Below are 25,269 nucleotides of genomic sequence, written 5' to 3'. Positions count from 1 at the left end.
TTTACGGGTCCTTGGTTCAGGTAGTACACACACCCCGTCTAGCTTGCATACGGCCTTCACGTCTAAGAACGTTTCCACTTGGGCGATACAAACGTCGAGGAATGCGCACTCACTTCGACAGGCCATTGTCAAGGGCAGATTAACAGCGAATCCGCGGCAATTGTGATTACATTTCGGGTGAATGTCAAAGGATCAATGCACATTTTCCAGACATGTCGATCTCTTGATGGTCTCTTTTAAAGGGTATATTAGACTGAAATCTCATTTTATGAGCATATTAGACTTATCCCGCAGTAATTTTTGTTTGAGTGTTCCTTGAAACGGAAAACAATTATTCAAAACACATAAAAACAAACACAGGCACGCACAACCGAATATAACATCAAGATTCCACGGCATGGCAACAGTCAAAGTGAGATATTATTAAAAGTCTCCATATCCACCGGCATGCTAAAAAAGGAACGTATCCCACTCAGACATATTAGCAGCCTACATTTTCCAGGAAAAGGTCAGCGACAATGGAATGGCCCCGGCTTCTGCTGTTGCGGGGCCGTTAATTCACTCCACACCAATTAGAGCATTTCAGCGTTACATAAAGCGTTATTATACCCGATGGATGCGGGATTCATAAAAGTGTTATTTATACCCGATGGAAGCAGGATTGACGACACGCATAGGAAGGCTGCGTCATCCGTTTGAGAGACTAAGCGAATTGCGGTACTAGCGGCGTCCGGGCACGGAAATGGCTATCGACGTGAACATTACGCTAGCACAAAAGCGCATCGTAGCATCCCTTTTATCGAAATGGAGCGAAAGCACCGATCAGAATATTAGCACAGCGATGGAATCGACGTCTATCAACCCTGATTTTAGTTACAATGTGCCACAACTGTCTGCATGTGATTGAACTTCAAATGGTTATCAAGGAGAAGCCATTACAACGAGTATACTAACGATGTATACACTGTGTGCTTTTGCCCGGGATGCACAAGCAGACTTTTGACCAACATCAAATTCCCTACACTTCTGATAGGTGCTTTCGCGCTCTTTCGACGAAAGGGGGTTACAATATATTATATTACCATGCCCTGCCCGTCGCATTTTGATTGGTCGAGCTGAACCATGTGACTGACCACAAATACACAGTAATGGTTTGTCTACATGCACGTGAATATGAATAATAAGATTAACAACTTAAAGTATCGTAACTTTACAGCTCAAACGTAAATCATAATCAATCACAAAATAAAATGGAGCACTTGTAGGTCAAGTTGAGATACTTTTTTCTGAAAACATTTCCGGATTTGCTAATTTTTCATAGCGCGTGGCAGTGCGTCGCGTAATGCTCAGTTTCTGGGGCCCAGTTGTCGTTCGCTCCATAAAATTTTCGGAAATTTTAACGGTTTTCTTGGGTTCGCTGATAATATAATGGAAATGGCAGACTCCGCTCTAACCATTAACGTTTATTTGTGGGCGCGGGCTCGAGGAAAGCCAAATTAACGGGCGAGGCGCAGTTTAAACACGTTTAAACTGCGCATACGCCAGGCACTAAAAAGTAATACTGTATTTTAGTAGAACAAACTCAAGATTAGAAACAATACAGTACCGTTATCAACGTAAAGTTACCGATTCTGAACTGTTTGCAAGGTAGCACATGTACTGGCGTTCTATACAAACCAAAGTCTCATGACTACAATATGAAGATTGCTTCATGTAAAAACACAACAGAAGATGCATGGGTAGCATAGCGCTACATACATGTAACAGCATCATGAGACCTGCGACAGAAAGCTGCATTAAAATAAAACCCAAAGTGCAGCACTGTCGTATGTCACCGTCAGCAATAACAGGTAGAACGCGCCTCGGGAACAGATATTCGGACTCTCAAACTTTTACAATTCTTTTCTGATCTACCACTTGTGCGGTTCATTTTAAAGTTCTTGGTGTAAGAAAACTTATCACCGGCTTAGTTTTTCGAAATTCGAAAATTTTATTTGTCTCCACAGAGTTAACACAGGGATGGCGGCCATTTTGAATTTTAAATATCGGTAATTTCTTAGGGTATTTGTTTCTCTAGTACCAAAATTTACACGGTGACCCACGATTTTTATTCTTGATTTTGAAAGAAAATGGTCGAAATATTTCCTGAGTTTCAGCAAAGTTTAAGTCGTTGACTTTCGAGGCACATATTAGGCCTACGGTAAGTAAGAGTCCGTCAGGTGTTTAAGATCTATGTCAAATACTTATCTAGTACACATATGCCTTTCTTTCAGAGGTGTGACGACAATAGATGTGGACTTGGACCAAGTTGACATCAATCAATGCGATGTCGAAGACAACGCTGATGTTGACTTTGATCCCTTTGTCAACACGCACAAATGCAAGACTGAAACCACAAGGGTAGGTCCTATCATAGGTACCTGTAAGGTCTATGATCTTATGGAGAAATTCAAGCGCGCCCAGGCGACCAGATTGACGGACTCAACCGTTAACCGTTCCGATCCGATACAGTCTTCGAAGTTGATGCCGAAAAAGTGTATTTTTCAGGGAAAGGACAGAAATTACAGCATACTCACATCTCTGACTAATATCGTCTCGGTCAGTCTGGTATAAAATAATTAAGAAATACAAACATAAATCAGAGAATACATCGGAGTTGGCTTAAGGTAAACGCGTCTCGGGGATAGATATTTGGACTCTCAAATTTCTACGAATTATTTTCTGATCTACCACTTGTTGGGGCTCATTTTAAAGCTCTTGGAGAAAGAAAAACTTTTACCGTCTTAGTTTTTAGAAAATCCAAAATTCAATTTGTCCCCATAGAGTTAACGCAGGAATGGCGGCCATTTTGAATATCAAATATTGCAAAATGTTTGGTAATTTGTTTCGCTAGTTCCAAACTTCACATCTTAACCCCGGATTATTATTGTTGATTTGGTAAGAGAATGGTTGAAAGTTTCGTTTAGGAAAGTTTGAGCAAAAGTTTAAGTCTTTCACTTTCGAGGCGCATACTACCTTAACGATTTCTTCAATACTGGGCAGACGTAAAGGGTTTATACCCGGCAACAAAGACGGGTCTCTTATGCGTCATTACGCTTGAAAATAGACTATTCAATTACCCAACCGACGTTGTTTCCTCATAATCTACTGACTAGCTGCGGGGCTCAGAGCGAAAGATGGGTTTCTTATTGGCTAAATTGGCTAAAATCGTCGTCAGCGAAATGGTCGGGCGAATAAAATATTCAGGAACGCAAATATTGAATTCTGGATGGCTACTTGAGAATTCAGGGAGGACTCCTACCGTAGAGTACATGAGTTGGCGCTCTTGGGACGTTTGAATACGTCAGAGGCTTCAAGATGTGCTCTTGACAGGTCGTCCGACCGGCGTACATTCAAATTTAGCACACCATATAATTGTGCCAATTTAAACTGCACCATGAAAGGCTTCCGCTTTTTTGGCATCTAATTACGGCCTGTGTTGGTGAAATCGAGATTAAAATCGGATATAAAGCGAGGCTAGATTAGATCATGATTTGTTACGATAATTATCTTCCTACTCTTGCTATCATTAATCACCATCATCAGGGTACGTTTCCGGTGATAAAATTTTCTGAAATTAATAGGCAATTAGTGCTGAAATGAGGTCTTATATAACATGCGGAGAAACACTGTGCAGTAAGCGAGGCTTCATCGACATCGTAGCGGCATGGAAAGACTGTTTGACGCGGCACTGCTATAGGGCCCCTACATTCAAACACGAAGTTTGTGAATTGAAGTGCTTTGAAGTATTTCAAGCATGGCTGAAACTATCGGTCATAGAATGTAGCCAAAACTGACTTTCTTAAAACCTTATGGCGACTGTGATGAACAGCACTGTTGACAGTCGACAGTATATTTTTATGAAAGAATTTGCGCAATATTTACAGAGAGAACGCATATTTCGACTGTTTCGCCCCAAATCATGTCAGCAAAAACATTGTTTTCAATTTTTAGCCGTTCAGATTATTCGCTAAGTAGATTCGAACAACTTTATGCCCACTTTTTAGAGCAAATAAATCTGAGACTGAACAATTTTTTCCTGTCCCCATACGTGTTAACGTCGGTACAAAGAGTTTTCATATTCTATTTTTCTGTGCTTTCCATGCAGTACTGTGTTTAGAGAGAACGTTGAGGACGTGAAAACAGTGGCCATCCAGGTATAGTCTCTTAGCGCCAACGCAAAAACTCGCTTCACGCATACATTCTATTGCCCGCTCTTCCATTCTGCAGAGATTATAAAGTTGTTCATCATATTCTTACCTGTAGTGACTGATATAATGCGTGACTACTTAAAAAAGGCTATCTGACTGAGCTCTATTAGAACAGATACGTGACGAACCGAATTCTTTTTTGTAACGCTTTCCTGCCCTTTAGGAAATCACCTATACTCAATTTATGGCTGAATTATTGACGAAACTGGAGACGGTCATTTTGTTTTCATAGCACGTCAATTTACGCCGACTTTGGATTTGATACCGCTAGCTACACCGGGGTTTATAACATTAGGGTTGGATTGACATTGTTCACAAAACGACAAAAATGACACGATTGAATTCGAGACGCGTAATTAACTTGGCATTGAGATGCCCGCAGCGCAGTTTCGCAGTCAAATATCATATAGAAGCCAAAACGTCGCGTCGTGAAAAAGTCAGGAAGTGGTAAATTGGTGACAGCGAGCAGTACGTGCATGCACCGGTTACAAATGCCCAGCGTCGTGATTCCACGGGTATTATGATGAAAGCGCTGTACGGTGCACGAATCAAGGAAAGAATGACCCGCTGCTGAGTGAGAAATTCGTTGTTGAACATAAGCTGTTGATGTCAGAGCTCTCGTTTCTCACGACTGCACCGCTATCGGCAACAACAGTTCGTACTTTCAGGCAATTTCAGCCAACTATACTTTCACATTGGGCAACTTGATCTGTCTCTTTTACGAAGGACGCCAGCGTTTTCCAATTAACCGTTTTTAATAAAGTGGATTTCCAAATTGAAACATCGATGATGAATTGATAGCGATAAAACACAACGTTGCCATGGCTGAATAATTATATATCCATGGTAACGATCTGATTGGTAAGACCGCCTTCGTAAATCGTATCAGATGACTTCTACCGATTATGGTACTATTACATCGGCCTTTTTGTGAATTGTCGAAGTTGTACAGAAAATGCAAGACATTTGATCTGTGAGAATATTGAAATAAGCTTACATGTATTTAAATATTTTATATCGGTTGGATATTCAATGCTTATATTGGTGTTCTTTGAATGTGGAATGAAGCCACTTGGAGACATGTTAGACTATATCACATCTTGGGGGCGGGGTATATGAAACAGTCGGATACAGTTTCGGGCGGGGGGGTATTTGAAAGAGAAAGATACGGTTTCAGAACCGAGTCTTCGATTTAGTGACAATTTCTTCATTGCCACAACCCTAAGGGACAAACGATCTAAAATGTCACAAAAGAATATCTTCAATTTAATTCATTACAGTGCCAGTTTATTCCCGGACAGGGCTTCAGAACCGGAGCCTACGTGTGTCTATGCAAGCAGGGGTACTATTTCCCCGACCCGTCGACCGCGCATGCGTGGTTCAACGGCAGTGAAGTGGAGGACCAGTACAAGATGAAGCTACACGGACAGGAAAATAGATATGATGAGTAAGTCTATCAATTAACACTAAAATATCGAACAGCGCAATTCGCCCGGGGCTCTTTTCGACATCTGTGTACATATACGAAGCAGCTATCCTGGCCGTCAGGGTACTCTCTGTGTTTGTGCAGGTGGATTTTAAGTTGACCGAGTCGATCGCCATTTTATGGGACCGATGTTCTCCTCTGTATGTCAGGACAAAAGAACCGCGATTGTACACATAAAAAACGGACCTACGAGTGTCCGTAGTTTGACAGATTCCTTGCAATGATTCGTGTTTATTCACTTCTTTTTCTTTTTTGTGCTCTACCGTAAAAAGTATTATGCTACACTCTGAAGGCGACGAAGGTGGACGAAGGCCGAAAACGACGAATAGGGTCTAGGCTAAGGTTAAAGGAGTTAGTCAGCACACGCTGCACGCGTTTACCATATTAGAGAGGTTAAGATTTCGTACAGGAAGGAACGCGAACGATACGTCATCACTTTCTGCGCGCTTCTATCATCTGATAATGTCACACATTGTCTTGTCGTTTGGCAGTCGTTTTCTACGTGAACGGCCACTTTTCATCAAAACTAGTGAGACAGGGATACACATCAATAAGACTCGTTAGGACTTTCAAAAAGTTCTTCGGTCAACATGACGACATTTTGGCCAAATATGACACCTCGGTCACTCAAATGATTAACGACAGCATTTCCGGCTGTGACTTATTATAGTGATTCATATACTGTATTGTTTCATACAACATTAGAGAGGTTACGGGATTACGGGAACGGAACGGGAACGGATACGTCATCACTTTCTGCGAGCTCTCATCATGTTCTAATGATGTCACACGTTCCCTTGTCGTTTGGCAGTCGCTTTCTACGTGAAACTGCAACTTTTCTCGTACACCTTTTCCGAGAGCGATTTCCACGCTCGCTTCGCCATAGACTTGATAATCAAAACTGACATTCCTTTCGTTTTGTATTGTTGCTCTTGGTTTTATCGATCGCCGTCTGATTTTGAGATATCTTAGGTTGCAAAAAGGAAAAAGTACCTCCTGCAGTGCACTCACAGACGACGGCACACGCGCGGCAGGGCAGACGTCGTTACACTGCACTGCCGATAACATTCAGTCTAGACCGAAATTAACATTGTCATTTGTTTTACTTCCGTGGCTTTACACGGTTTTTCAAACATATGTAAAATTTCAGTATTTTCAAGTCTTTATCTCTGTTTTCTATTAACCTGATATCAGAGCAAAATCCTTTAGACAATGCGACTGTGTGAGTCGGGTGTGTGAGTCAGCACGAACACGTCCTAATCTAGACTTGCTTCAAGTCTATGGGCATATAAAAATCAAAACAGAGAGAATTAAATGTATAAACTTCAGTAGACTGTCGCATTAGTGATAGGCTGTTACGTAAATCGTGAGGTGAACACAGACATATGGACCTTGCTCGGCTAGCCAGTTACTGCTGCCGTGGAAAGCAAATGGAAAGCAAAGCGACGGGGACAGTCAAGTCTTAATCCGAATATGTGCAGAACGTTACGCATACGGAACGCGTAAGCCACTCTACGTTACGTTCTCGCTACGGATGAAATCTTAACCTTTCTATTGAGACAATTTTTGGACCAATCCTGACTGGTATAGCATGCTGTTAGGGTACGTTTACCCATTCCGGACACCTGGTACCACCACTAACTACCAGTGGTTCAGGATGGTCCAACTTAAATTTGTAAATCACAAATTTAATGTCCCATGGACCTGGTAATGTATTATCTGAATGGAAGTGATTATTGGACCAGTTTTATGTCATATTTTCACGTACACCTTTTCTCCGAGAGCGATCTTCACACTCACTTCTCCATAGACTTGATGTTCAATACTGACATTCCTTTCGTTTTGTATCGTTGCTCTTGGTTTTATCGATCGCCGTCTGATTTTGAGATATTTACGACTATATAATAGAAGTTCGCAGGTTGCACACTGTCGCCCCAGATTTTTCGGCCCGCCGTTGTCGGATACCAGATCTCTGAAGGATATAGATTTTGGCCCCCTCGTTCTCTTTACGGTCAAGGATACGGTGGTGCACAAATTAGATGCCAAAATTTCATATTTTACACGGAAAAGCGATTTCTTCAGTACTCTCGCGAGATCTCGCAATTTCACGCATTGCTTTTAATCGTCTGTGCCGCAGACACTGCATGAAAACCCAAAAATACTTACTGTATTAACATGGATTATTGCCTGTATTTTAGCTGAAGAGTGCATATACAGATGAATACAGTCAAGAATCCATTTTTGTATTCAGCAAGCCTGTATTCATGTGGATTCATGTGAATTCACGTGTATTATACTATAATACAGGCAACTCATTAATGTGAATTTATCTGAATAATTGGGTTTTCATGCAGTGAGACAAATCTGTCGACGGACAAATTATACAACAAAACGATATTTTCTGGGACAAAACTTTAACGTGCGTTCTCTTGAGAGTCGAAGAAGTGACATCGCCTATCTTAATAGGCTTAAAACTTTTTCTATCAGGTAATATTGATTCCGAATTTTCTGTCCCTGTGGGACGATCGTGTATGGTGCTAATGGAATACACGATGTACGTGTCCCCGGCACTTACCCCAATTCTGTACTCGAAGGAAATTCGGCGAGATGAAAATTACAAATCGTCGTCAGTTTCGTGTGTCCATTGCACCTAGATATTTTCATTTAATCCAAATACTAAGAAGTATTCTAACCATGACGTGAAAAGTCCGAAATACACGTGAATCGGTGTAATTTAAAAACTGTGAAGAATGTTAAGAATGTATTTCGTGCAGACCTTCAAGGCAATAAATGTATTTCGTGCAAGAATAAATGTAATAATGTAAAACGTGCAGAATTCTTGACTACTTGCTATGAGTGGTAAAATTGTGAGAAAATACAGACCAGGTTATAGGTGTTTTATAACACAACACGCCCATGTTGTATTATGTTATATAGTTTTTAATGTGTTTTGATATTTTGCACCGCAACAATCCATTGTGTCATGATTACTTGGCGATACACACTCAGTGTGACAGTTTTCGGACAGGGTAGTGAATTTCGCCCAAAGCCGTTTCATAAATGACGAACAGTACGAAATCTTATTACCATACCTTTCGAAACTTTATTGTGTTTATCCTCAAACTGTTAACACAACGGAAGTGGTATTTAGGGGTCAAAGTTGCAAAATTTTTGACCCCATGTTGAGGGCGTAGTAATCGGACTCCTATCGCAGTAATCGGACGTCGTATTTGGAATATGATAACAGGGGCTAAATATTGATATTTTGAAACTTAAAACCCCCGATTTTCAATTTCGATGTGTTTAGAAAACTGTATGTAAATATTTCGTGATAAATTAGTTACGTTTAATCCATTGACGACGCAACTATATTTCGACGTGTATGGCGCTTTTATCGGACATGGGCTGTCTCTTTGTGTTGCTTTCGACACCTTGAATTGTACCGTGTGGCTAACTTCGCCAATTTTGTAGCGCCCGAAATAGCTTCTACCGAAAAAAAAACTATCCAAAACGGGACAGCAGCATCACCTGACTTAATATGCTGTCACATGACGTGTGAAACGCTATCAATACAGAGCGAAGTGAGTACAATGAACAGCATGTCATTAAATGTCCGAAAACTGAGGTCGTCCGAAAACTGTCACACTGGATGTATTTCCACAGCGGTTACAGTTGTACATGGTACCAATTTCTTTCAAAAATATTCTAAGCATACCAGCAAAATCCTTGGTTGTACTTGAATCTTTTTCGTCGATGAGCTGTTCAAGTTCCTACACTGTTGGAATGTTTGGAAAATCTGCTTTAGAGGGAGGCTCGTCGCTCATCCCGGACGCACATAACGTTCTAGTCACCCGCCATTTTTGCAAAGCTGCAGACGACACTACGGTCACGTGACCGGGCACTTTTCCAACTATTTCCCTAGGGAAATAGCTTTTCAAAAAATACCCTTTGACGTCACTTTTGTCGATTCAGTGGGGACCAGAACTATCTATTTTCTCATCACGTGACGTGTTCTGGCGAATCGCGACACGGAATGAGCATGTGGCGTGTTATAAAACAAGCTAGGTGTGTCTCACAAGTGTCAAAGGCCTTGATGACACGAAAGCAGTATTGGGTGTAAACCAAAAGCTGTTTTGCAAAATTTTGATAAGGAGCCTGAGTAGGTGCCATAAGTTAAACACTGAATTTCCTCCATATTTTGTACGCTGCAAACCACGAGCGAATGGCAGCGGATTTTACTCCGGGATAACGAAATTTTAAAATTTTAATAAAACCGTAAAAAAGTCATTATGCTTGCTTTACTGGTCGCGTGCATGACAACGCGTTTTTCAACGACCATTATTTGCTGCTTGACTGCATATTGTAATAGTTTCCCAATAACATCAGCAGCTGTTTTATTACTACAGTATAGCTTCTAAAATAGAATAATATTGACCAGGCATATTAATATTATAATATTAAAACGAAATATAAGCATCCATGTATTATATTGATTAACTTTTGATGACATAGTGAAATATCGGATAAATGTTTTAAGGCAAATCGATTTTTTCCCTGACAAACATATCATATATTATTATGTACCGGTAAGAGAAGAATCAGATACCCATTTTAAATTAATACTTGGTTCAGGAAGTTTTCAGGAAATTTAATGTGTAAAGAATAGCGAGTGAATTCGAGCCCGGGTTTCACTTTTCTTGACATTGTCATAAAATGAAAAAAATGTTTATGATTCGTCAGAGTGGCTGATTATTAACGCTGCTCAGCTTTTAGTCAGGTACCGACTTTCCAAATGATCCCCGGGGCTATGCATTTTCAAATACCAAACAGTCTTGGACAGACTCAGACGTTCAGTGTCTTCAAGTTCGAATTCAGAAGCATTTTCGGGCACATTTTAACATAACCTACTTACAAAACAGCCATATGATCAACCTGTCGTTTGCATTAAATTGTAAACATCTTTTAAATATATTACAACAACACGACTCGTTTCAACCTGAAGCAAATAAACATGATATTTTACGATTCCATCGATCAGGACAGGCAGTGAAGATTATAAGAAACACCACACGGCGCAAAACTGATGATCTCAATATTCCCAGTCGACGCCAAATATGAACTGGTAATTACGTGTTAAATTTACAATCCAATTTGAGTTCGAATTACTCAAGGCCAAATTTATGAGTACACATTGGATTATTGGTAAATTTACTTTGATGGATTTGTAAGGCCACGTCAGATAGTACTCTGTTAAGAAATCAGCTGAGACCGTGAGTTGAGAACTCACACATTACCAATTCGTGCCGTTTAAGGTAGAACGAACCTTGGGGACAGATAGTGGGACTCTCAAATTTCTACAATTCTTTTCTGATCTACCACTTGTGGGGGTTTATTTTAAAGCTCTTGGAGAAATAAAAACTTGCGCCGTCTTAGTTTTTCGAAAATCCAAAATTTAATTTTCCACCATAGAGTTAACACATGAATGGCGGCCATTTTGAATTTCAAATATCGCAAAATTTTGGGCAATTCGTTTCGCTAGTTCCACACTTTGCTCGGTGACCCCCCACTTTTATTGTTGATTTGGTAAGAGAATCTTTGAAAGTTTCGTTGAGGAAAGTTTGAGCGAAAGTTTAAGTCTTTCACTTTCGAGGCGCATACGTCCTTAAAATGACTTTAGCTGGAAGAGGTTCAGTGAAACCATTAAACGGCCTGCAGAACCGGCGTGATAGGACGACTCCGATCCCGGCCGAAGGTCGCGCGTTTCACAGTGTGGTCTTCCCGCGGAATTGCAAAAACACTTATCGTATGTATATGTTGAAATGTGTTTGCAGTAAAATTGTTCGCTGTGTCTGTGACCAAAGTTGTCCTATTATCATCTAACATATAGTCGACTTTCAGTTCAAAAGTTACAATGGTTTAACATCTCGAAACTGGACCTTCCGACAAACTGAACAAACTAATACAACTCAGTGCGCATGTCTTTTGCACGCATGCGCTGCGCGAGTTATAGCTTTTTTTGCTCAGGCTGTCTCTTGTCTTGTGCTTAGTGACTTTTATAACGTTTTTTCTGTACCTTGTAAACTGGCGGAAAGAGAAAGGAAGTTTCATGTAATACCATGGCAATATAATGAATGCATGTCTCCATTGAACGCTTTATTGATAAAATGTGACGAAGCATGACGTTGGCAGAAAACAGGGATCGACATGTCATTCATTTATATTATAAAGCAATCGATTTTTATTATTTTTTCTAGGTTATGATATCGACAGTCGATGTGAATTTGATGTCTTAATCATGAACATATAAACTATACATGGAAATTATGCGAGCACAGAAGAGCAAGTCCGAACATTTTACGATGTCCTTGTCCTTTGGGGTACAAATAAAGTCCGAATATAAAACCATAATTATTATTTTTTAATCGTATAGTCACAGAATTCTCAAAGTTCATTTCATTCAGGATGCAACCTGTTCGTTTAGCTGCCTAGAGAACAACCCAGATTGACGGAAAGTCACAAAGGGGTCAACCTTTCACCTTTTTCGGAGCACAAAGCCGGTGACGTCACTCAACCATCTCAGAGTCATTAGACCAACTCGCTGACTGTCAACATCCGAAGGTAACACTGTCAACACCGGGCGGCTTCGGTCAATATAGAGATTAGTCGTCGGTCAATATGGCATCATGCGGTTAATATTGACTGAGCGAGGTGTCAATATTTAGTCATGCAGAAGCGCTGCCGGTGTTTGAGTTTGACAAAGGCCATAGGTAGGCAATTCTCTTTATTTGGTGGTTAGAACACTTCACACCCGGAAAAAATGTGTGAACAAAACGCTGAAAAAGAGAAAATAAAACACAAGGACTAGGTCTACGTAATATTTTTATTTTTAAGCAAGTATTACACCAGAGACATTTTCTTTTGTTTTTTAAAACAGTAGCTTCATTTATTTTTGAATTTTTTTCGAAAGGAAAAGTGCCTTTAAATTTGACCCAAGTTATTGAATGATACAGCCTCGTATTCTACATCATGTCACTGAAACAGTCGGAGAGACAGCTAACGTCGAATAACCATGGCAACAATTGTTTCTGTCTTATGAAATGGTGTTCAGAAACTGCGTGTTTTTACGCAAGCGCATAGTAGAACCAAAAGATTTCTTCCCTGAACTCTTCGAAGACCGCCAAACCGTAAATGTCGTCTATACAGACCTTGCTCTCGTAAAGTCGGGTTAGGGCGTAGACGTTATAATGCATTACGCATCTGTGCCTTTTCGCTTGAAATCACTGTTTTCTGCTCATGCAACGTGTTGTCGGACACTCCAAAAGTCAACCTCGTTCCGGTCACCTGGGTCATCCCATAGTTGCAATGGCAATTGTCTTCATTTATTATCATTCGTCGTCTTACTGTTAAATGGTTTCTGTACTTTATCTTTTATAATTTATAAAACCCATTCGAAGCAACTCGAAAATGCCGGAAGATAGAAAGGGTTTTGTAAACTGTGGTTTGTAAACGTTTGAAAAAAAGCTTGTCTGGCTGTTGAGGAATCTACAAAGTTAACATTTAGAGCTCGTATAATGCAAAGACAGCTACTAAACTCATAAAAGTTCCAAACCAGAAGACATCCATGCCCCTTTAATATTAAAGAACTTTTCACAATACCACTCGCTGTCATGGTGACAAAGTAATTCTCACGCGGTTTCGCCCACCCCCTGATATCACACTCAACATACCTTTATTCGTGTGTATTTTGTCATTTGCCTGAGAAAAACACTTTGTGAAAAATGATGAAGCGAATACGTGGACGTCGATATGGATGTAGGAGCCGTTTACGCTAGTGCTGCCAGTGTTTGCTTGGTGCTCACAGTATCTATGCTATTCTTTGGCGCGTTTCTAATTCTCCCCGGAATCCATTCATCTATCTTCTCAAAGCAATTAAGCATAATACCAATATTGACTATCGGGTCCTGGCTCTGTACCCGGAACTACACAAATAACCCCAGCTGTTGGCGTTCACACCGCTTTGTGCGATCGAGAACAGCAGTTTCAATCAATTCAAGAAAATATTGATAATTGCGTATCGACGCAGCACGGTGCGGCTGTCCGCTATTACGCGGCACATGTTGATGTTAAGATTGTTAGCTTGGATGGATGCGCATGACAGACGGTTATTTGCAAGTTACTAGTACGTGTGAATGAGGCAGAAACCATCAACCTTAGAGTTCCGTATGTTAAGGTACTTTACTTTAATATATACATATCACCTCGCCCACTTTTTTTCAATGTTTTCAATTTTGAATAAAGACTTTTTCTATTAGTGCGGGGACATGATTTACGCTGCTAATAACATGCCGTTCTTCATATATGTCCTTTTTTACTTAATATTGTAAATGATTTAAACATTCTGACACGTTGTCAATGTACGGACAAACTAGACAATGGAGAAATCGACGCATCGCAGCAGCTCGCGATAATTAAGATGTAGAAATTAATCATTGCCACAATAACCTTATAATTTCACTGCCAAACTTCTAATATGTTCCTTTGTTCGGATGTCACGAGAAATCGACGACTAATTGTACGGATGTCACGAGAAATCGACGACTAATTGCCGCTTGCCTTGCTCGTAAACGTTCTGCTGCCGCAGGAAATCAAAAACTTTCATCATGAACGCTTTCAGTCAATATTGCATTTGGCTTTTATGTGCATCTGCTATCACTGTTAAAAATCTGTGTAATCATGTTCTAGTCAGGGTCTGTCTGCCTGCCTGCCCGTCTGTCTGTCTGTCTGTCGGTCTGTCTGTCTGTCTTTCTATCTGCCTCTCTGTCTGTCTGTCTGTCTGTCTGTCTATTTGTCTCCGTCTCTGCCTGTTTGTCTCTGACTGTGGGTGTCTGTCTATCTGTCTGTCTGTTTTTCTACAAGTCTAATACTCTGACGCGCACATCCATAGACCATTCACCATATATCGTTGATTGCTTTCGGGACCATTGACACGCAATAGGTACTCATCCGGCGGTGTCCTCGCGTCCTCTGCTTTTCATACAATTCATATTACCAAGACAACAGCCAAAGGGTATCACTTTTTCTTATTATTTTCCTGTCAGTGACGATGTAGTGACGATGCATTTAATCAGTCTGAAAATAAGATATATATAATAATCAGCGCCAACGAGTTGCACGGGTGACAAGAAATATTAGCAGTTCGAAATACTCCGCGAATTACCTCATTGAAATATAAGTTTTAAAGCTTTGATGACACAAATGAAAAATGACGACCAAAATATTGACTGGTTATTAATTTCACATCCAATATAGACTTTCTATGTCACTTGCACGTGGTTTTGGGAAAGCAATATGTTTGAGTGATGATATATTGAAATGCGGTAATAACCTTACTAGCGGATAAATAGAGTACTTTGTATGTAGGCTTATCTGTTGGATGGGAGAAGCAATGACGCAACGTGCTCCGACGATGCATGACGGATGTCCTTCAGTCATGGGAGATCACGTGATTGTGGTAAGCTCCGATGGGAATGCTTAAAGACTTGGTCATTCGTTTGGAGAATTTTACGGTGCAGTTTTTTTTTTGCATAAAGTCATCCGTTTCAATGTTCCACATTCGATGCTTAGATCCCCACAAGGGTCCCAGGAATTTATACAAATAGATTCCCGTGGTTTTCCCGGTAAAGTCAGTTTAATAACGCTCAATCTGGCATAAAGCTCATTGTGACTTTCAGCGTTACTCTTTTGATTTTAGCTATTAGTTTCATTGGTCCGCATAACTCAATCCGGACAAGAAAGTCAAGGTCTGCTAAGGACTGTAGGGCTATACAGAGTTGCAAGAGTGTAAATCCAGAAAGATTTTTGAACAAGACGTTGATATTGAGAGACCGAGCCTCGCTTTTGTCATATATGAATAAGGCGTATGTGAAGTAAATGTATGTCACGGTGTGGTGGTGCGTATTTCATGATATGTGGATACCTGTCACATCGGGCCCTACAGCTACAACATGATGGATAATCTGATTAGAACGCCACATATGTTCCTTAGCAAACATCATTTATCAATATCACTTTTCCTGATTCAAACTATCAAGTGTAACAAGAGAACGCACATCACTCCGTATAGTCTGTAATGTTGAGTTGGATCCTGAAGGTTTCAATAAATTTTGGGGAGTGGAGGTAAAAGAACTTAGTTTCTGCACCTAAAAGGATACAGTCGTCTGAGCTGCGCTCAAAGGTCGTATGGGACCCATAAGCTTACGACTAACGTAAACACCGTATCCAAGGTATTATGGTGATTGATGAAATTTAAACATCTGTCATAATCTACATCCTATAATTTAAATGGTGCAGCTATGATGAAGAGGTGCATCTGGATATCGTGCACGAAATACATTTCTTTGTAAACAAGAAACTCGCACAGGCGCAGTTCCGACGACTGTTTGCCTTTAATACACAAACCACAAAATTACCATGTTGTTTCAGTGATATCTTGTTCAGTTGTGGTGAAACATAAAGAGATTGTTTAAGTATGCCGATGGCTGTGACCCCATATATCATTTTTTGTTCATTGTGGTACTAATCAATATAGTCTGTATCCTTTTATCCGACAAGTATTATGCTACCATATGCTATGCTTACAATTTGTAGATGGTGGAACGTAATATTATGCACATATATTGTTGTGTGAGACATTGACCTACTGGTAAAGATTGCACTATGAATGAATGAATGAATGAATGAATGAATGAATGAATGAATGAATGAATGAATGAATGAATGAATGAATGAATGAATGAATGAATGAATGAATGAATAATGCCATCAAAAATTTGTTTCAATATTCTTTGCTGCAAATATTCAAAGCCTCTGATTTTATTTTAAATTTCAACAATGTGAAAACACTTTGCTCTTCACGATTTGCATAATCACAAATCCTGATAGCAAACGTATATACAACCTTGGTAGGGCATGATGGTATAATAAGGTGTGAATACGAATATTTATATATGTGGCGGAACTCTTGATCCCACGCCATTTATATTGAATTTCTTTCACGGAGTTTGCTTTATGCGGCACATTTCTGAAAAAAACAACAACTTGGATATCCCACAGATCTGCTTCCAAAAAGGTTCCATACCATAATCCTTTTTTTCTGCAAATGACCGTCCAGTCCCCAAGGGTTTGTAATTTCCGTTCATTCAGTCTGTTATACGAGAAATTCTCCCATGCCAAAATGTGTCACTTTGATCAGTTGACGGGTACATCGCTGCCTACACGTGCATGTTTTAAGGTTTTGATACGAATAGAGCCTGTCTTTTCCTTGGCGGGATACCCGCCGAATTAGTGATCATGTACAGTGATCACTACTCTGCATTTCAGACTCCCCTTTAATATCAATTATACAGTGACATTTCCCTTTGACTGTCTAGGGCATTTATTTTCAGATCAGACATTAAATTATATATAACAGCGATTTGCCTGACTTACAGTATTTATGTCTAAGTGTTTCGAAAGACAAATGATGTAGTGGGAAACAAAAAGGCCAGATTTGGCAACGTTAGTAGATCATCCTCAACGTTAGAGTATGGAAAATCTCTTGAGCGGTTTGTGGTAAATTTGAAAATTAGTCATCCCATCTTTCAAGGTAAACCAACAAAGACGGGAAGACTCATAATGGTGTATTGGTTTTTAATACTCCTGATTTTAATTTTTTCCCCCTGGTAATGGGAAAATTGCAATAATTCTACTATTCACTCAGAATTTCTTTTGGTAAAAAAGGTCTATATGCCTAAATTTGCGACGTACGAAATAACTTAAAAGCCGATGCCCCTCGCAAGAAGCGTGATGTGTATGTAACAAGTGCTACACTAGCGAGCCATTTGAAGCAGCTGAAACTACCTATATTGCACTTTACGAAAACATCAGAATGTTAAACGTTTGCGATTGTACTTCATTTAAAAGTTTGTTCCAACTCTATTAATATGTTATCTGAATATTAGAATGCGAGAGCTCTTACGGGTGTTGATGAGACCACCACGCATCTTTTGAAAATAATTTGAAACTGGCAAGTTACAAAAAAAATTTCATCTTGTGCCTTCTAGCTACTTTGACTGTTTGCCGTGCCTACCTGGATGTGAAGAGTGCGTGGATGGAAGCCCGTGTTTCGTGGAACCCAACACCTACCTCAGAATCGCCATCGTAGCTATAAACGGGCTACCCATGCTTCTCTTGGTCGGATTTGCAGTATTCACGTTCAAATATAAAGAAAACAAGGTCAGTTTCGCTGAGCATTTCAGTTCACTATTTACACTAGACGTCGTTTTAGCGAATATTGTTCGCAAGATACCGGTGATGAATGTGCCAAGTGATTTTACAAAGTAGAGACCCTTTTTATCTAAAGTGATCAAGAAGAAGTTGTTTTAGTTGACTGGCACGCGTAAAGGGGTAGGTTTGCATCACTTTTATCTACTAAACACATTGATTAAATGGACCCAACTTTCAAAGGTGAGAAAACGACTGTAGCGTCAAGTAAAAGGTCAATGTCAACATAGCACTTATACGAGAATCGTATTGAGAACTACAGCTTTGCAGTTAGTTATTGTAAGTAAAATTTGAATAAATGAATTCTCTCTTTGCGTCTGTCTCTTCTCTGTCTGTGTCTATTGTCTGTCTGTCTGTCTGTCTGTCTGTCTGTCTGTCTGTCTGTCTCTCTCTCTCTCTCTCTCTCTCTCTCTCTCTCTCTCTCTCTCTCTCTCTCCAACTTGTTGCTTTGATTATTGGGTGTTTGATCGTCATTTTCGAAAATATGTTTCCAAAATTTGGTGACCATGACGTGGTGACTTTTGTATCGAGGAAAAGTGATTATATTTACGAGGGGATGAAGAGGGGGAAAATGCCATTGGCGAGCATTAGTATTTGTTCGCTGACTGTTTTCTCAAAGACGACAGTTTTTATTTAATGGATTCGTTTACCTCTGGAGATGTTGCAATCGCTCCAGGAGCAAAAAAGTTGTGCCAATTTGTGTGAAAAGTAGAGTAGAATTTGGTCAAAGATGTCAGTGTCGGTCACTGTACAGCAGTCTAGTCAATGGGACTGCTCCATCTTGTTCGTCTAAATATTTGCTTTCTGTCGTGAAGTCATACAACGCATTCAATCAGCGTTGACTTATCGGAGAAAATCAGCGTATTGTATGTGCTGCTTCACAGTACTGTCGTTTTTTGTGCAGTTTTTGGCCAACATCATAAATATGAAAGCAACGAATATTGTTCTCCTTGATTTCAGGTGGTGAAAGCAGCCAGCCCCGGTCTCCTGTATGTCATCTTAATTGGTGCCTTTATTACCTACACAGTGGTAAGATCGGAAACACATATGGCATTATTAAGGTGGTTTTACAAATATATTGTGATTGACTGGACATTATTATTGAAACGAGAAATATTTGATAAGAATTTTTAAAGAGGCATTTTATGCAAGTCTTTATCCCTTTACGCTGGTAGAAAATCATCATTACGTATACCTGGCACTAGTAAAAGATTAACAGGTGGGAAAATATTTGCATGCCATTCGCCATGATGCAGATCATATGATAATAATCGCAGAGCGACCTCTTGAGGTGGTGCTTAATGTACTTTATTTGTATATGAGAACTCGCCAGTCTCTGAACATATAAAGTCTCGTATTAGTAGTGACATCTTATTCAGTGCATTATTAAAATCAAAATTTCCTCGTCTTTTTTACAAACACAGACAATCATAGAGTATTTTCCGCCAAATGACGTCACGTGCATGACGAAACCATGGGTCCGCCATATTGGATTTGCCTTAGCTTATGGTGCCTTACTCTTCAAAACGTGGAGGTAGGTATGGAACCTCAGCTTCATTGTGTGGCCGAAAGTTATTTGATCCAGTTGACATTTTTATACGTTTTATCCTTATCTTTACGGTAGATTACTACGCAGTAGTCAGAATGTTTTAATTTTCCCTACAATTACAAATCTTCTGAGCATCATGAGCATGTGGGTAGCCATGACATCTAAACTGAAAAATTGAAGTTCTTCACATACTTTTTCAGGTACATAGCTTTGAAATGTATCCAAGGATTTGAGTTTATCCAGGTCATAGTGCTTTATGACAAATTTCAGCTGCCTAACAAGTTTGGAGATGATTCAGATTGAAGCGTCATCATTTCCTGTCAGCGTATTGTGCAATATCGTTCACCTGAAATTGAATGCCATACATGAACTATGGAGTCAAAACACCTATAGCACCATTATATCATTTCTTGAACACATATTTGGATATCGCTGCTATATTGGAGTATTTTGTGAAAGTTCGAAGAACTCGAAAATGATAACACAACAGAGGCATTTTCTTGCATATCATTATGCACGTGGATTTGTCTGTCACTGCAAGACTCTGAGCACGTTTCTGTCTCGGTAAGTTTCTTGACAAGATGTCTTGGAACACCTGCCATCAGCAGACATGTTTAGACACCTTAGATATTGTCTGCAATTATTTTTAAATTTTTAAAGGCTTTCCGGAAATGATTTGGAGAATTCATTGTCCCTTTGTAGGCGTTAATTTGAAAATACTACGACTTTTCAGATGATCCAAAGCCTTAAAAACGACCAGCTATCTTTTACACGGTTAATAAGGAAACGGTGAAACAGGGAGAGCGGTATAAACACTCATAAACATAGAACTCTTTGTTGATCCAAATTATGCAGGCACCCTTGTTTCATTTCTGCTCTAATTCACTTGGTGGCTTTTGTGGTCAATCCGATAAATACTGGAGCTCATGATGATGGAAACTGACGCACGACCAACGCAATTCCTTCGTTTCAATTGAGATCCCTCCATCATCAATTAGGCCGAAAGTTTTTTATGCGAAATGGAAAGTCAACTTCTCTAACATAATTGCCCGTACTTATACACACACACGCTCCCAAATAATGTAAGTACAGTCAAGAAAGTACCGAAATTACAAAATAATAAAACTCGGCTAACTATCCACATTTCAAAGTAATAGACCTGTCCGTTATGATTCGTTGCCGAACATATATTGACCGGCCATCTGGTTTACATCGTACGTTTGTTTTTCCTCAGGCCTGAGAGCCGCCAACTTAACAGTTTATTTCCGACGGCCTCGAACGGTAAATAACAGCTCGTTCTCGGCGATTCTCAGGCCCCCGGGTAACAAATGTACGATGTTACCCACAATGTCAGTTTATATGTGTATGATATTTCGCGCGATCAAATGTTTCATTTGTCATTCATTCACTTTGCAAAGGATTTTAATCGTGCCCCGGACCAGCTGTTCTGCAATTTTCTCCTAATATTGCCATACGGCCTAAAATAGTAAAAAAATTGATTATTCTGACGCTCGCAAAACAAAATGAACTATTACTTACAATCCCGAAACGAAGGATAAGGTCACGGTAGGTTGTGAGTCAGCTTTGAACGTCAGACCGTTCCCTTATTTCCCCAAGTTTCCACATTTAAATCTTGAGATATTTAAAGCTGAAGGAATTGTGCCATTTTCCCAAACCAGAATTACAGTAATATTTCGAGTTCGAAGTGCCAAACCAATCCGTATCAGGGACACTCAGCTGTACGGCAAGATAGCAATAGTTCTGGCGCTCTTCTGCCTCTACTTGACTGTTTGGACTGTGGTTAGTCGCGTGAGGGCGGTAATCAAGTACAATAATGAAGGGTTGAAATTCTGGGACTGTACGCTGGACGGCTGGCGCTACGGTGGAATGGGACGTAAGTATGTTTAGATGAATGCAGGTGTTAATGCGAAATTTGAAACTTTGTATAAAGTGAAGTCAAACTGAGCTATACAGGTATAGGAAGGCATATTGACTACTCGTTAAAAACAAACCAGAATTACCACTGACACGGTGCCGTATCATTATTGAAACTCACAAAAATCAAAAGTTTTTTTCCCCATCAGACAATGCCGAGCATACTTTTGACACGCGCAGGTTATAACATTGTACTCTGGAAAGGCTTTACATGAGAAAGTGCATGTCTTTATATATCAAACCAGTGTCACGCCATCAATGTATAATCGTAACCTTTTGCAAATGCAGCTTTGACAGAGAAATACACAGATAGAAATCGCACCCTAACAGCAATGAAAACACCACCGGTTTTAGATTCAACTCTAATACATGCTTTTCCAAACTGACATTTTCTCTTAAGTGGAGCTGGCGTTTCTCATTTGGGGAGTGTACCTGTGCATCAGGGTGAGGAAAGCGCCCTCTCAGTTCAACGAAAGTAAATACATCAGCCTTGCGATCTACAACGAGACCTTGCTGTCGCTATTTACGTTGGTTCTCAGGTTTGCAACTTAGGATTTTCTTTTATTAGAAACTGTCAGAGTCGAACAGTCAAAAATCGTACCGACATAGCTGCATTTTAACCGATATAGACAATGACCTGAGAAAGGACAGCGAAATGCAAATTGCAATACCGAATAGCAGTGAGAAAAAATAGTGATAACGTTTTTAAAAGTTCACAACGGCAACCGTGACAACATCGCTATAATGAAAGGAAACAGACAGACAAATAATAAATGCAAGAAGCAAATAAATCAACAAAAATGCAACATTTGCCATAGCAGATCTAGATAAGATAATTGCGTTCGGGTTTTTTTTGACATCTAAATGTATCATCTGTGATATAGAATGGAATTCTCTGAAAGTTTCAAACATTATGAGAGAGAAAGCGTGACTTTGATCATCAAATAAAAAAACATATCCAAGTCAAGATGACTATGATTGACAACTGACGCATTGAAGATATATATGTATTTGCATATTAATCTCTCTGAATCCGTTTCTTCCCCATGTCACTTAGCGTTGTCTTACATGGTACAGCACAAACTGATATCATGTTCGTGCTATCCTTTGCTCGTAATCTACTAACGGTGACAGCGATGGTCGTCCTGCTGTTTGTTTCAAAGGTACGTACATGTATTCTTCCAGCCTCCTCGCCACCCGGCACACCTCTTGCCCCCTTTCGTGTTTGAACGTAATGGTGAAAGTTTACATTCCACATTTCTTCATGATCAGATATACCTTGTGAGGAAAAATGCGCGAGACAAGAGTGATGACAACAAGACAACGACTGGACACACAAAAGCTAAGCGAGCAGCGAAGAAGGCACAAGTTGTATTTAACGTCGATGTTTCGGCCTCCATGGACAAGACTGCGGAACCCATTGACTTCAAACGGGACAAGAAAGATATAAAGGCATGTAGAAACTTTTCTCACTTGCTGTTCGCATCGAAAGTGATTTCACACGAGTAAAACCTATAGTACTACTAGTAGAGTGTTTTGTAGGGATCATGTTTGGGAATTATAGTGTATTTTACAGGCCTCTTTGACTGTCATACGGCAAATTTTAGTGGAGGAATATCGCTCGTAGACAGAGCAGACACATTTTCTTGTTCGGGGTTAATTTCACGATGTTATGTTCCACTTAAAAGGTCAAGCTCACTTCACAATTTAGCTTCTCTTTTTACCCTTCCTGGGCGTCAAAGGTGCTCATAAAACGAGTATCGAAGGAGACATTAAATGCGCTTAAAACAACAATATAATACCAACGAAACAGGTTTTGTCCGACCATATTATTCATGTATGTAGCTGGGCAGAGGATACGTTTCGGTACGACACTGTACTACAAAAACTTTGAATGAATAACCATTATGATTTGCACCTTTAGGTAGTTGTTCAAATACTTATCACGCTGTTCCTGAGAATAACTTGTTCTCTCGCATCGAATACTTAGTACGTCTAATTGTTGTTCTCATAATGAAAGAGAATATAAATTGAAAGTTTCCTCTGGAAAAGCTTGAGCAAAGGCTTAAAACATTCCGTTCCGAGTCGCGTATCACTTTAAAGGGAAACGGTCGTCGGAACTGAGCCTGTGCGAGTTGCTTGTTTACAAACAATGTATTTCGTGCACGATATCTAGATGCACCTCATCATCATAGCTGCAACATTTGAATTGTACGATGTAGATTATAACAGACATGTTTTAACATTCATAAATCACAACCATACCTTGGATACAGTGTTTACATTAGTCGTATGGGTCCCATACGACCTTTGAGCGTAGTTCCGACGACTGTATCCGTCTATACTAAGCTCTATTATAAAGCAGGTAAAAACATTCAGAGGTTGCCACTCCCTAAGACATTGGTTATTTTGTTCAGACAAGTTTAATATAACCATCTTTGGCATTGTTAATTTTGTGAGTACGGTGTCCCGGAAACACTGAAGGAAAATGGAGTGTCTTTTGAGTTTTAATGTTTTTTTTAGACCAACGCCCAGCAACAAGTCGTGCTATATGTCTCTCTTATCTCCCAACAGGATGAACTGGACAGAATCTACGCAGAGATGGAAGGCTTTGCAACCGATTTGAAAATAGTTTCATCTCAAGCTGTGTCTGAATCCCTCGAGATTGGCGCCAAATCGCCGTCGCCGTCGACTACTACTAAACGGAGAAAACCAAAGTTGACTAGATCGAAAAGCATTGAATCTGCCTCCGAGTCGATTGAGAAGCCGAACTGGACGCTGAAATCTAAAACTTAGATAAACCAAGCCGTTTCAAAATGCAGAATAATTCGTGCAATTTAACAGCACTGTTGGAGCAGTGAACTTTTTTCATCACAGCGGCCCGTGAGGGCGCTCCGATGATTGGCGCATTGCCGATGATAGGACGTCAATGTGGATATCTTCTTGTGCGTCGCGACCTTGTCACTTCATGATTGACGCACGTTGAATGACTGCCTGTGTGTATCAAGACTACAACCGACGACTGTCACTGCTCTGTCGTCATCCTTGTGACGTCATGAACAGAGCTAATGAACATTTACATATCTAGATTCGTCCAATCAGACTATTTCTCTGCCAAATTATGGGTATTTTATATCTTGTTTTGAAATGTTATTAATTGTTATCACAAACCGATTTTGTCTTTTATCTTTTGACAGAAAAAAATAAATCTGCGAATCTATGCAACCTATGAAATATAAAAATACCACTGTGAGTACAAAAACTATGGAACCAAAGTGGTAAATAATTTTGAATTAGGAAGAATTAATGATGTGATTGCTGTATGTGTGATGTTTTTGAACCTTAAACAAATACCAATCGGCATAACAATTTATTTAGAAATGGTTCTCTTTGAAACACCCAAAGGACTGTTGCAATGTTATAAAAATTCCAAAGGCAGTAGCGAGGTCCGAGATACAGAGTTAAGGTAGCTGTGCGTGTTGAAAGCCTTTTCGAAACTTTGGCGCCAAAAATGTAATCCTACATGTATTAAAAGTTGCTGTTATCCCTTAGCTTCCTCCAATGCTAGTAGAAACGTTCATAGGGCAACCCTCCAACGTCATGACTGCTGCTCGTCTTGTCACAATTTCACGAGTACTAATAAATATTATGCAGTCGGCCATCGGCTTATAGGAGTAATCGAACAATTGGAAGCCGATCCCTGTCATTGCCGTGCTTGATTAGATCTC

The 25,269-nt window shown here is 39.9% G+C and overlaps 1 protein-coding gene across 3 annotated transcripts in view; it reads left to right on the top strand.

Annotated features, from left to right (window-relative positions):
* Positions 1–24,776, top strand: part of LOC139148132 (metabotropic glycine receptor-like) — a 90,182-nt gene extending 65,406 nt beyond the window's left edge. For 2 of the 3 annotated variants that reach the window (XM_070719441.1, XM_070719439.1), the window contains exons 3-12: positions 2,274–2,400; positions 5,531–5,697; positions 17,838–18,009; positions 19,018–19,086; positions 19,482–19,591; positions 21,286–21,500; positions 21,942–22,080; positions 22,599–22,704; positions 22,814–22,993; positions 24,116–24,492. In XM_070719441.1, the coding sequence (XP_070575542.1) occupies positions 2,274–2,400; positions 5,531–5,697; positions 17,838–18,009; positions 19,018–19,086; positions 19,482–19,591; positions 21,286–21,500; positions 21,942–22,080; positions 22,599–22,704; positions 22,814–22,993; positions 24,116–24,337 (1,507 nt within the window). In that variant the 3' untranslated portion in view covers positions 24,338–24,492. Of the gene's footprint in view, positions 1–2,273; positions 2,401–5,530; positions 5,698–17,837; positions 18,010–19,017; positions 19,087–19,481; positions 19,592–21,285; positions 21,501–21,941; positions 22,081–22,598; positions 22,705–22,813; positions 22,994–24,115 lie in introns of all 3 variants that reach the window. The other variant, XM_070719440.1, reaches the window with a different exon arrangement.
* Positions 24,777–25,269: the final 493 nt, after the last annotated feature.

The sequence above is a fragment of the Ptychodera flava genome, chromosome 13, assembly GCF_041260155.1.
Source record: "Ptychodera flava strain L36383 chromosome 13, AS_Pfla_20210202, whole genome shotgun sequence".
NCBI lineage: Eukaryota > Metazoa > Hemichordata > Enteropneusta > Ptychoderidae > Ptychodera > Ptychodera flava.
This window is presented reverse-complemented; position numbering and strand designations above follow the sequence as displayed.